Source organism: Anthonomus grandis, chromosome 20 (assembly GCF_022605725.1).
Source record: "Anthonomus grandis grandis chromosome 20, icAntGran1.3, whole genome shotgun sequence".
Lineage (NCBI taxonomy): Eukaryota > Metazoa > Arthropoda > Insecta > Coleoptera > Curculionidae > Anthonomus > Anthonomus grandis.
The window spans coordinates 6,971,739-6,984,757 of NC_065565.1; the positions used below are offsets into that span (position 1 = coordinate 6,971,739).

The following is a 13,019-nucleotide window of genomic DNA, read 5'->3' on the forward strand; positions in this document are numbered from 1 at the left end:
AAACAAAATGGCCCCTTGAAAGAAGGTTCAATACAAAAATCGCTTGTATCTTCTTTCATAGTTCATTTACAGTGATGAGTGTAATAACTACAATTGTACAACGAGTGATTATCTACCCAAATCTTTTTAAATTTCTCAATTATGATGAACAGCCGAGAAGATGCGACTGTTTGAATTTTTCGCCACGTCAGCAGAGCCTCGCTGGGTCAACCTTGGGGTTTTTGGCTGATAACTTGGGACCTACTGGAGCTACAATGATGAAATAAACTTTGATTTATTCACCATTACTTACTCAATAATATTGAGAATTAATGATTTTGCTCTAAGTTTAATATTTCCGGAGATAATTGAGCTGCAAAACAAAATGGCCCCTTGAAAGAAGGTTCAATAGAAAAATCGCTTGTATCTTCTTTCATAGTTCATTTACAGTGATGAGTGTAATAACTACAATTGCACAATGAGTGATTTTCTACTCAAATCTTTTTAAATTTCTCAATTACGATGAACAGCCAAGGAGTTACGACTGTTTGAATTTTTCGCCACGTCAGCAGAGCCTCGCTGGGTCAACCTTGGAGTTTTTGGCTGATAACTTGGGACCCACTGGAGCTACAACGATGAAATAAACTTTGATTTATTCATCATCCTTTACTCGAGAATATTGATAATTAGTGATTTTGCTGTAAATTGAATATTTTCAAAGATATCTGAGCTGAAAAAAAATTATCTTCTTTAAACGAGGTTGAATCTAAAAATCGCTTCTATCTTCTTTTGTAGTTGATCTACAGTCATGAGTTTTGAAGCTAAAATTGAATAATAAGTGGGTAATTTCTCCAAAAGCCTGGAAGGGTAAAAAAGTGGATTCTTTATGCCTGGAAGACCTGGAAACTCCCTTCAAATGCCTGGAATAAGTTGAAAAATTACCCCTAAGGTCTCAAAGGGAAAAACGTTAATTTCTGATGCCTGAAAGACCTGCAGGGTCCCTTCAAATGCCTGGAATAAGTTGAAAAATTACCCCTAAAGCCTCAAAGGAGGAAGCGTCAATTTCAGACATCTGGAAGACCTGGAAAGTCCCTTCAAATGCCTGGAATTTTATATCTGAGTAGTTTATCCTTATGTATCCCCTAGCACCCCGTGCCAAAAAACAACAATGTCGCTTGACAAAATATATTAAAAATAACTGAATATAGCAAAAAAATTAAAAAAAAAAAAGTGTTGACAGCGGTGGGATTCGAACCCACGCCCTTTCGGACTGGTGCCTAAAACCAGCGCCTTAGACCGCTCGGCCACGCTGCCTGTTGACTCCGGATCGCGTTACGATTTTATCGTGCGACAAATGTCGCATGTTGCGTCACAAAAGTCTCGTCACAGACATAATTATAGTTATTGCCGAGTTATCGGTAAGAATTTCGAACAAGAACACTCGATTAAAGGAAGCAAACAAAGTGTTACTGCTTTTTGGCTTCTTCTTGAATAACATTTTTAATATCTCTACTTTAAATTAAAAAAAACTGTCCTAAATATACTATAATTATCACATTTCATACCTACACTAACCAATTAAATTACAACAATATCGATTATATATATATATGATAAATAATAAAATAAACAATATATTTACTTATACAACAACGTAGTAAGGAATAACGGGGGTATTGACCGGAAATCCGGCAGGTACCACCACATTATTAGGGGGAGGGACGCCCCCTAAAACCGGATTGACATTCTTGGGTTCCACTGGTTCCGAATCTGGATCACTAATGGATCCCTCAATTCCGTCCATGGGGTTCACTTTGTCCACCCCACAAAAGAAACAGGGCAGTTTCGTGGTCACTTCTTCCTTCTTTTCACCCTCTTCGTCGATGATTAAAGTGGTGGTTTCCAGAGTTCCTGCTATGGTGGTCGTTTCCTGGATCTCCTGCAACTCCGGAGCCTTGCGTTTGATGTTCGCGTGGTGTGGATAAAAGGCTGGATTACGTCCTAGGAACGGGTCGTACTGTGAACCTCCTAAAAATGTATTTAAAACTTAACTGATCTATATCTCGGGTTCTATAAGAGATAGGTTCATCAAATAAACTTTATTTAATAGGAAATTGTTTTTGGTATAATACTTGTAATGACCTTTGAGGCTCTAAAAGTTGTTCCAACAGAGTTATTTAAGATATTTCCAACAAGGCTTCCTAGGAGGTCAATGTGACCCGAAAACCTCTCATATCTTGGTTAGTAGTGGTTTCTGGATAATAGTTAATATAATAAGAGTCCAAGGGAAATCGATTGCCTATCCAATAAAGTAAAAATTTTTAAAATCGGATTAACCGTAAAGAAGTTACACGCATGTGAAGTTTGCTTAAGGTCAATGGAGGCTTGGGAACGTAAGCCTGGAAGGATCAGCCGATATCTCTGGACCTATAAAAGATATGATCTTGAAATAAACTTTATTTAATAGAAAATTGTTTTCTGCATAATACTTGTAATGACCTTTGAGGCTCTAAAAGTTGTTTCAACAGAGTTATTTAAGATATTTCCAACAAGGCTTCCTAGGGGGTCGATGTGACCCGAAAACCTCTCATATCTTGGTTAGTAGTGGTTTCTGGATAATAGTTGATATAATAAGAGTTCAAAGGAAATCAATTGTCTACCCAATAAAGTAAAAATCTTTGAAATCGGATGAACCGTTAAGGAGTTACACGCATGTGAAGTTTGCCTAAGGTCAATGGAGGCTTAGGGACGTGAGCCTGGAAGGATCAGCCGATATCTCTGGATCTATAAAAGATATGATCGTTAAATAAGCTTTATTTAACAGGAAATTGTTTTCTGTATCATACTTGTAATGACCTTTGAGGCTCTAAAAGTTGTTCCAACAGAGTTATTCAAGATATTTCCAACAAGGCTTCCTAGGAGGTCAATGTGACCCGAAAACCTCTCATATCTTGGTTAGTAGTGGTTTCTGGATAATAGTTGATATAATAAGAGTTCAAGGGAAATTGATTGTCTATCCAATAAAGTAAAAATTTTTGAAATCGGAATAGCCGTTAAGAAGTTACACGCATGTGAAGTTTGCCTAAGGTCAATGGAGGCTTGGGGACGTGAGCCTGGAAGGATCGGCCGGTATCTCTGGATCTATAAAAGATATGATCGTTAAATAAGCTTTATTTAACAGGAAATTGTTTTCTGTATCATACTTGTAATGACCTTTGAGGCTCTAAAAGTTGTTCCAACAGAGTTATTTAAGATATTTCCAACAAGGCTTCCTAGGAGGTCGATGTGACCCGAAAACCTCTCATATCTTAGTTAGTAGTGGTTTCTGGATAATAGTTGATATAATAAGAGTTCAAGGGAAATCGATTGTCTACCCAATAAAGTAAAAATATTTAAAATCGGATTAACCGTTAAGAAGTTACACGCATGTAAAGTTTGCCTAAGGTCAATGGAGGCTTGGGAACGTAAGCCTGGAAGGATCAGCCGATATCTCTGGATCTATAAAAGATATGATCTTGAAATAAGCTTTATTTAATAGAAAATTGTTTTCTGCATAATACTTGTAATGACCTTTGAGGCTCTAAAAGTTGTTTCAACAGAGTTATTTAAGATATTTCCAACAAGGCTTCCTAGGGGGTCGATGTGACCCGAAAACCTCTCATATCTTGGTTAGTAGTGGTTTCTGGATAATAGTTGATATAATAAGAGTTCAAAGGAAATCAATTGTCTACCCAATAAAGTAAAAATCTTTGAAATCGGATGAACCGTTAAGGAGTTACACGCATGTGAAGTTTGCCTAAGGTCAATGGAGGCTTAGGGACGTGAGCCTGGAAGGATCAGCCGATATCTCTGGATCTATAAAAGATATGATCGTTAAATAAGCTTTATTTAACAGGAAATTGTTTTCTGTATCATACTTGTAATGACCTTTGAGGCTCTAAAAGTTGTTCCAACAGAGTTATTCAAGATATTTCCAACAAGGCTTCCTAGGAGGTCAATGTGACCCGAAAACCTCTCATATCTTGGTTAGTAGTGGTTTCTGGATAATAGTTGATATAATAAGAGTTCAAGGGAAATTGATTGTCTATCCAATAAAGTAAAAATTTTTGAAATCGGAATAGCCGTTAAGAAGTTACACGCATGTGAAGTTTGCCTAAGGTCAATGGAGGCTTGGGGACGTGAGCCTGGAAGGATCGGCCGGTATCTCTGGATCTATAAAAGATATGATCGTTAAATAAGCTTTATTTAACAGGAAATTGTTTTCTGTATCATACTTGTAATGACCTTTGAGGCTCTAAAAGTTGTTCCAACAGAGTTATTTAAGATATTTCCAACAAGGCTTCCTAGGAGGTCGATGTGACCCGAAAACCTCTCATATCTTAGTTAGTAGTGGTTTCTGGATAATAGTTGATATAATAAGAGTTCAAGGGAAATCGATTGTCTACCCAATAAAGTAAAAATATTTAAAATCGGATTAACCGTTAAGAAGTTACACGCATGTAAAGTTTGCCTAAGGTCAATGGAGGCTTGGGAACGTAAGCCTGGAAGGATCAGCCGATATCTCTGGATCTATAAAAGATATGATCTTGAAATAAGCTTTATTTAATAGAAAATTGTTTTCTGTATAATACTTGTAATGACCTTTAAGGCTCTAAAAGTTGTTCCAACAAAGATATTCAAGATATTTCCGACAAGGCTTCCTAGGAGGTCGATGTGACCCGAAAACCTCTCATATCTTGGTTAGTAGTGGTTTCTGGATAATAGTTGATATAATAAGAGTTTAAGGGAAATCAATTGTCTACCCAATAAAGTAAAAATCTTTAAAATCGGATTAACCGCTAAAGAGTTACACGCATGTGAAGTTTGCCTAAGGTCAATGGAGGCTTGGGGACGTGAGCCTGGACGGATCAGCCGATATCTCTGGATCTATGAAAGATATGATCTTGAAATAAGCTTTATTTAATAGGAAATTATTTTCTGTATCATACTTGTAATGACCTTTAAGGCTCTAAAAGTCGTTCCAACAAAGATATTCAAGATATTTCCGACAAGGCTTCCTAGGAGGTCGATGTGACCCGAAAACCTCTCATATCTTGGTTAGTAGTGGTTTCTGGATAATAGTTGATATAATAAGAGTTCAAGGGAAATTGATTGTCTATCCAATAAAGTAAAAATTTTTGAAATCGGAATAGCCGTTAAGAAGTTACACGCATGTGAAGTTTGCCTAAGGTCAATGGAGGCTTGGGGACGTGAGCCTGGAAGGATCGGCCGGTATCTCTGGATCTATAAAAGATATGATCGTTAAATAAGCTTTATTTAACAGGAAATTGTTTTCTGTATCATACTTGTAATGACCTTTGAGGCTCTAAAAGTTGTTCCAACAGAGTTATTTAAGATATTTCCAACAAGGCTTCCTAGGAGGTCGATGTGACCCGAAAACCTCTCATATCTTAGTTAGTAGTGGTTTCTGGATAATAGTTGATATAATAAGAGTTCAAGGGAAATCGATTGTCTACCCAATAAAGTAAAAATATTTAAAATCGGATTAACCGTTAAGAAGTTACACGCATGTAAAGTTTGCCTAAGGTCAATGGAGGCTTGGGAACGTAAGCCTGGAAGGATCAGCCGATATCTCTGGATCTATAAAAGATATGATCTTGAAATAAGCTTTATTTAATAGAAAATTGTTTTCTGTATAATACTTGTAATGACCTTTAAGGCTCTAAAAGTTGTTCCAACAGAGTTATTTAAGATATTTCCAACAAGGCTTCCTAGGAGGTCGATGTGACCCGAAAACCTCTCATATCTTGGTTAGTAGTGGTTTCTGGATAATAGTTGATATAATAAAAGTCCAAAGGAAATCAATTGTCTACCCAATAAAGTAAAAATCTTTGAAATCGGATTAACCGTTAAGGAGTTACACGCATGTGAAGTTTGCCTAAGGTCAATGGAGGCTTGGGGACGTGAGCCTGGAAGGATCAGCCGATATCTCTGGATCTATAAAAGATATGATCGTTAAATAAGCTTTATTTAACAGGAAATTGTTTTCTGTATCATACTTGTAATGACCTTTGAGGCTCTAAAAGTTGTTCCAACAGAGATATTCAAGATATTTCGAGCAAGGCTTCCTAGGAGGTCGATGTGACCCGAAAACCTCTCATATCTTGGTTAGTAGTGGTTTCTGGATAATAGTTGATATAATAAGAGTCCAAGGGAAATCGATTGCCTATCCAATAAAGTAAAAATCTTTGAAATCGGATTAACCGTTAAGGAGTTACACGCATGTGAAGTTTGCTTAAGGTCAATGGAGGCTTGGGGACGTGAGCCTGGAAGGATCAGCCGATATCTCTGGATCTATAAAAGATATGATCGTTAAATAAACTTTATTTAATAGGAAATTGTTTTTGGTATAATACTTGTAATGACCTTTAAGGCTCTAAAAGTTGTTCCAACAGAGATATTCAAGATATTTTGGGCAAGGCTTCCTAGGAGGTCGATGTGACCTGAAAACCTCTCATATCTTGGTTAGTAGTGGTTTCTGGATAATAGTTGATAAAATAAGAATTCAAGGGAAATTGATTGTCTACCCAACAAAGTAAAAATTTTTGAAATCGGATTAACCGTTAAAGAGTTACACGCATGTGAAGTTTGCCTAAGGTCAATGGAGGCTTGGGGACGTAAGCCTGGAAGGATCAGCCGATATCTCTGGATCTATAAAAGATATGATTTTGAAATAAGCTTTATTTAATAGAAAATTGTTCTCTGAGTACTACGTTTTTTATTTTATAACAATACGTTGATTATTTTTTGAGATATTTAGTTTCAAAGTGAGAGCTTAGATGATCTCTGGACCCTATTGCACAAAAAAATTTTTAATTCCAAAACTGTTGCTTGAATTGTCTTGCACATAGAACAACATTTATTAAGAATTGATTTCTTAATATAATGCTCTTTATTTCATAAGAATCCGTCTATCAGTTATCGAGATATTCAGTTTCAAAGTGAGTGCTTACTTTGCAGAACTAATATGAACTGTGGACCCTACTACACAAAAAAATTTTTAATTCCAAAACTGTTGCTTGGATTTTCTTGAGCATAAAACAACATTTATTAAGAATTGATTTCTTAATATATTGCTCTTTATTTCATAAGAATCCGTCCATCAGTTCTCGAGATATTTAGCTTCAAAGTGAGTGCACACCTTGCAGAACAAACTTGATCTCTAGACCCTACTACAGAAAAAAATTTTTAATTCCAAAACTGTTGCTTGGATTTTCTTGAGCATGGAATAATATTTATTAAGAATTGATTTCTTAATATAATGCTTTTTATTTTGTCAAAATCTGTCTGTTAGTTTTTGAGATATTTAGGTTCAAAGTGAGTGCACACCTTGCAGAACAATCTTGATCTGTAGACCCTACTGCACAAAAAAAAATTTAATTCCAAAACTGTTACCTGGATTGTCTTGAGCATAAAACAACATTTATTAAGAATTGATTTCTTAATATGACGCTCTTTATTTCATAAGAATCCGTCCATCAGTTCTTGAGATATTCAGTTTCAAATTGAGTGCTTACTTTGCAGAACTAATATGAACTGTGGACCCTACTACACAAAAAAAATTTTAATTCCAAAACTGTTGCTTGAATTGTCTTACATATAAAATAACATTTATTAAGGATTAATTTCTTAATATAACGCTTTTTATTCCATAAGAATCAGTCCATCAGTTCTCGAGATATTTAGCTTCAAAGTGAGTGCTCACCTTGAAAAAACGATTTACCTGCTTGATATCCGGGCTCAGGGTACCTCGGCTGGAACTGCTCATATCCAGGATTAACCCCACTCGCTCTTCCACCCTGGACCATCCCGTCTGGACCATCTCGAAAAACCGGATCCAGCTCTCCATTGGGCACAATAACGAAACCCGGATACGTTTCTCCGTTTCCAAACTGCCGCCGGGGGTCGACTGGACTCGGATTTCCAAACTGTCGGGGGTCAACCGGACTTGGATTATTAAAACCGGGATACGTTCTCGCATGCCTTTGTCCAGAATCCACTATGGCACCATCTCGCACCGCTAAAGTTTGGAAATGTCCAGGGGAAGAGACGTAGTAGGAATATTCGTAAGAAAATAGGGCGGGTGCGAGATCGAGAAGGATAAAAATTCCGATGGGCGCTCGCATATTGATTAAATTATTACGACACAGTGAATGGTACCCGAATGGTATTGTTAGTGTTTATATATTAGATTGAGTCACAACACGGGTACCGAGTGAGAATATTAATTTTTTAATTACGCTTCTTTTGGGCGCCTAAGGTTGCTTGCTGACGATATTCGGAAAAATTATCGAGGAAGTACTTTACCGAAAATTCACACGTAAATATTTACGATGGTATTCGTGTTCATTTTTTTAATTTTGCCTATAATACGCCACCGCCAATTAAAAGTGACCGTTTTTGTGTGTTACCGGTAATAATAATAATAATAATAATAATGCATAAAGTAATTAAATTGGCCATTGGACGACGTAGGGATCGAATTTCCCCATTAGTCATATTGGATTAAATTGGGTCAAATGTTGAGGTTATATTCTACCCAGTTAAGCTTATTACCTAATAAAATTTAATTCACTTTTTAGGATAATAATTTCGATTAAATTAAATGACGGTTTTAAGGGGCCATTTTAAAATATTCCAGAAATTGGGAGTAATTCGGGCACCTTTTAGGGCATTTCCGGGATTCAACTATTTCTCCATTGTCCAGGAAGTCGGTGGTAGTAATTATTTCATATTCCAGGCAATATTTCGTAATTTTTTCACCTTTAAATCCACCTCAGAACCGCGAATCATTGACGATCGCTATAAAATGATGCTTTGCGTCTCTAGTGGGTTTAATTACTTAAGAAAAGTAAAATTTCAAGATGATTCAAGTCATTGCTGGACCATGAAATGCGGTAGAAACCGAGAAAATGCACTTTTTGCCCTTTAAACCCATCTGAGACCCATGAATCCTTGACGATCGCTATGAAATGAAGCTTCACGTCTCTAATGGGTTTAATTACTTAAGAAAAGTAAAATTTTAAGGTGATTCAAGGCGTTCCTGGACCATGAAATGCGGTAGAAACCGAAGAAATGCACTTTTTATCCACTTGTTGACCTTTAAACCTCTCTATGATCCATGAATTCTTGACGATCGCTATAAAATAATGTTTCACGTCTCTAGTAGATTTGATTACTTAAGAAAAGTAAAATTTCGAGATGATCCAAGGCGTTCCTGGACCATGAAATGCGGTAGAAACCGAAAAAATGCACTTTTTGACCTTTAAACTCATCTGAGACCGATGAATCCTTCATGATCGCTATGAAAAAATGCTTTACGTCTCTAGTGGGTTCGGCTACTTAAGAAAAGTGACATTTCAAGATGATTCACGGCGTTCCTGGACCATGAAATGCGGTAGAAACCGAGAAAATGCATTTTTTACCCACTTTTTCACCTTTAAAACTGTCTGAGACTCATGAACCCTTGACGATCGCTATAAATTGGTGCTTTGCGTCTCTAGTGGGTTTAACTACTTAAGAAAAGTTGAATTTCAAGATGATTCAAGGCGTTCCTGGACCATGAAATGCGGTAGAAACCGAGAAAATGCACCTTTTATCCACTTGTTGACCTTTAAACCCATCTGAGAGTCATGAATCCTTGACGATCGCTATAAAATGATGCTTCACGTCTCTAGTGGGTTTAATTACTTAAGAAAAGTGAAATTTCAAGATGATTTAAGACGTTCCTGGACCATGAAATGCGGTAGAAACCGTAAAAATGCACTTTTTGACCTTTAAACCCCTCTGAGACCCATGAATCCTTGACGATCGCTATGAAATGGTGCCTTACCTCTCTAGTGGGTTTAAATACTCAAGAAAAGTAAAATTTCAAGGTGATTTAAGGCGTTGCTGGACCATGAGATGAGGTAGAAACCGAAAAAATGAACTTTTCACCCTTTTTGACCTTTAAACCCATCTGAGAGTCATGAATCCTTGACAATCGCTATGAAATAATGCTTCACGTCTCTAGTGAGTTTAATTACTTAAGAAAAGTAAAATTTCAATATGATTCAAGGCGCTCTTGGACCATGAAATGCGGTAGAAACCGAAGAAATGCACTTTTACCCAGTTTTTGACCTTTAAACCTGTCTGAAATCCATGAAGCCTTCACGATCGCTATGAAATGATGCTTCACGTCTCTAGTGGGTTTAATTACTTAAGAAAAGTAAAATTTCAAGATGATTCACGGCGTTCGTGGACCATGAAATGCGGTAGAAACCAAAAAAATGCACTTTTTGACCTTTAAACCCATCTGAGACCCATGAATCCTTGACGATCGCTATGAATTGATGCTTTACGTCTGTAGTGGGTTTAACTACTTAAGAAAAGTGAAATTTCAAGGTAATTCAAGGCGTTCCTGGACCATGAAATGCGGTAGAAACTGAGAAAATGCACTTTTTACCCACTTTTTGACCTTTAAACCCCTCTGAGACCCATGAATCCTTGACGATCCTTATAAAATAATGTTTCACGTTTCTAGTGTGTTTAATTACTTAAGAAAAGTGAAATTTCAACATGATTCAAGGCGTTCCTGGACTATGAAATGCGGTAGAAACCGTAAAAATGCACTTTTTACCCACTTTTTGAACTTTAAACCCCTCTGAGACTCATAAATCCTTGACGATCGCTATAAAATGATGATTCACGTCTGTAGTGGGTTTAATTACTTAGGAAAAGTAAAATTTTAAGGTGATTCAAGGCGTTCCTGGACCATGAAATGCGGTAGAAACCGAAGAAATGCACCTTTTATCCACTTTTTGGCCTTTAAAACCCTCTGAGATCCATGAATCAGTGACGATCGCTATAAAATTATATTTTACGTTTCTAGTGGATTTGATTACTTAAGAAAAGTAAAAATTCAAAATGATTCAAGACGTTTCTGGACCATGAAATGCGGTAGAAACCGAAAAAATGCACTTTTTGACCTTTAAACCCATCTGAGACCCATGAATCCTTGACGATCGCTGTGAAATGATGATTCACGTCTGTAATGGGTTTAATTACTTAAGGAAAGTAAAATTTCAAGATGATTCAAGGCGTTCCTGGACCATGAAATGCGGTAGAAACCGGAAAAATGCACTTTTAACGCACTTTTTGACATTTAAACCTCCCTGAGAGTCATGAATCCTTGACGATCGCTATAAAATAATGTTTCATGTCTCTAGTGGATTTGATTACTTAAGAAGCGTAAAATTTCAGGATGATTCAAGACGTTCCTGGACCATGAATTGCGGTAGAAACCTAGAAAATGCACTTTTTGCCCACTTTTTGACCTTTAATCCTCCCTGAGAGTCATGAATCCTTGACGATCGTTATGAAATAAGGCTTCACCTCTCTAGTGGGTTTAATTACTTAAGAAAAGTGAAATTTCAAGATGATTTAAGGCGTTCCTGGACTATGAAATGCAGTAGAAACCTAGAAAATGCACTTTTTGCCCACTTTTTGACCTTTAAACCTCCCTGAGAGTCATGAATCCTTGACGATCGCTATGAAATAAGGCTTTACGTCTCTAGTGGGTTTAATTACTTAAGAGAAGTAGAATTTCAAGATGCTTCAAGGCGTTCCTGGACTATGAAATGCGGTAGAAACCTAAAAAATGCACTTTTTGCCCACTTTTTGACCCTTAAACCTCCCTGAGAGTCATGAATCCTTGACGATCGCTATAAAATAATGTTTCATGTCTCTAGTGGGTTTAATTACTTAAGAAAAGTAAAATTTCAAAATGATTCAAGGCGTTCCTGGACCATGAAATGCGGTAGAAACCGAAAAAAATGCACTTTTTACCCACTTTTTGAACTTTAAACCCCTCTGAGACTCATAAATCCTTGACGATCGTTATAAAATAATGTTACACGTTTCTAGTGGGTTTAATTACTCAAGAAAAGTGAAATTTCAAGATGATTCAAGGCGTTCCTGGACCATGAAATGCGGTAGAAACCGTAAAAATGCACTTTTTACCCACTTTTTGAACTCTAAACCCCTCTGAGACTCATAAATCCTTGACGATCGCTATAAAATTACATTTCACGTCTCTAATGAATTTAATTACTTAAGAAAAGTAAAATTTCAACATGATTCAAGGCATTTCTGGACCATGAAATGCGGTAGAAACCGAAAAAATGCACTTTTTGACCTTTAAACCCATCTGAGACTCATAAATCCTTGACGATCGCTATGAATTGATGATTCACGTCTCTAGTGGGTTTAACTACTTAAGAACAATGAAATTTCAAGATGATTCAAGACGTTCCTGGACCATGAAATGCGGTAGAAACCAACGAAATGCACTTTCTTTTTTATTCCCTTACATTGATGAGTTTCTGACCCCATTTTGTTGTGATTGCTTCCCAATGCCTTTACATTAAATCTTTGAATTTCTTCATAAGGCAGACAAGCCATATTGCTATTATTTAATCTAATTGGTAAGTTACATCACGGTTTCTTTAATACAATGGCCACACTGGACGTGATACCATGATAATGGTATTGTTCTTGTCCCCAAAAAAAAAAAACAAACTTTTATTGAATTTTTATTAATTGATAAATAAGGCTATAAATAGGATTGCACACTTTATAAGGCATTAATTCGTTAATTTATTGGCTACAATGAGGTTTTTGGTGTTTGCTTGTGTGGTTTTAAGTGCGCAAGCGTTAGCGTTAAACCATTTCACTCAACCTGAAGATGAGCGAAACGGAAACGGGTTAATGAGAGACAAATTAATGGATCAAGAAAGTAGAGGGGTTTACTACGTTTACCATCCCACTGGATTACTGCAGAAAGTCAGCTATTCAACTGAGAATGACGACAGTAAAATGGACTTTGCTGCTAAATTGAAGTACGAGAATGTCGAGCCTATTGTTGGTCCAGTTTACACGTACCATCCGAAAACTTATGTGTTTAAAAGGTTGCAATAAATTTGTATTGAGATTATCTGTTT

General features: G+C 36.6%; 2 protein-coding genes and 1 non-coding gene across 3 annotated transcripts; 1 reads left to right on the forward strand and 2 right to left on the reverse strand.

The window, feature by feature from the left end:
* Positions 1 to 1,213: 1,213 nt before the first annotated feature.
* Trnal-uag (transfer RNA leucine (anticodon UAG)) lies at positions 1,214 to 1,293 on the reverse strand. Its single transcript has one exon. It is a non-coding gene; the product is annotated as a tRNA-Leu (tRNA).
* A 218-nt stretch (positions 1,294 to 1,511) lies between these two features.
* LOC126747960 (uncharacterized) lies at positions 1,512 to 8,208 on the reverse strand. Its single transcript, XM_050456937.1, has 2 exons — positions 7,763 to 8,208; positions 1,512 to 2,007 (listed from the first exon to the last, which is right to left on the reverse strand). The coding sequence occupies exons 1-2, from the start codon at positions 8,163 to 8,165 to the stop codon at positions 1,622 to 1,624; spliced, it is 789 nt and encodes a 262-aa protein (XP_050312894.1). The 5' UTR covers positions 8,166 to 8,208; the 3' UTR covers positions 1,512 to 1,621.
* Positions 8,209 to 12,681: 4,473 nt separating this feature from the next.
* Positions 12,682 to 13,012, forward strand: LOC126747979 (uncharacterized). The gene has a single exon (XM_050456965.1). It carries the CDS (start codon positions 12,688 to 12,690, stop codon positions 12,994 to 12,996), a length of 309 nt encoding a protein of 102 aa, XP_050312922.1. The 5' UTR covers positions 12,682 to 12,687; the 3' UTR covers positions 12,997 to 13,012.
* The last annotated feature ends 7 nt before the right edge of the window (positions 13,013 to 13,019 follow it).

What these genes read in the sequence shown, in the direction of transcription:
- LOC126747960 (XM_050456937.1), bottom strand. Translation starts at nt 8,165, where the DNA reads ATGCGAGCGCCCATCGGAATTTTTATCCTTCTCGATCTCGCACCCGCC. An exon ending in TGAGCCCGGATATCAAGCAG is followed by an intron (nt 2,008 to 7,762) that starts GTAAATCGTTTT and finishes ATACATTTTTAG; the next exon opens with GAGGTTCACAGTACGACCCG.
- LOC126747979 (XM_050456965.1), top strand. Translation starts at nt 12,688, where the DNA reads ATGAGGTTTTTGGTGTTTGCTTGTGTGGTTTTAAGTGCGCAAGCGTTA.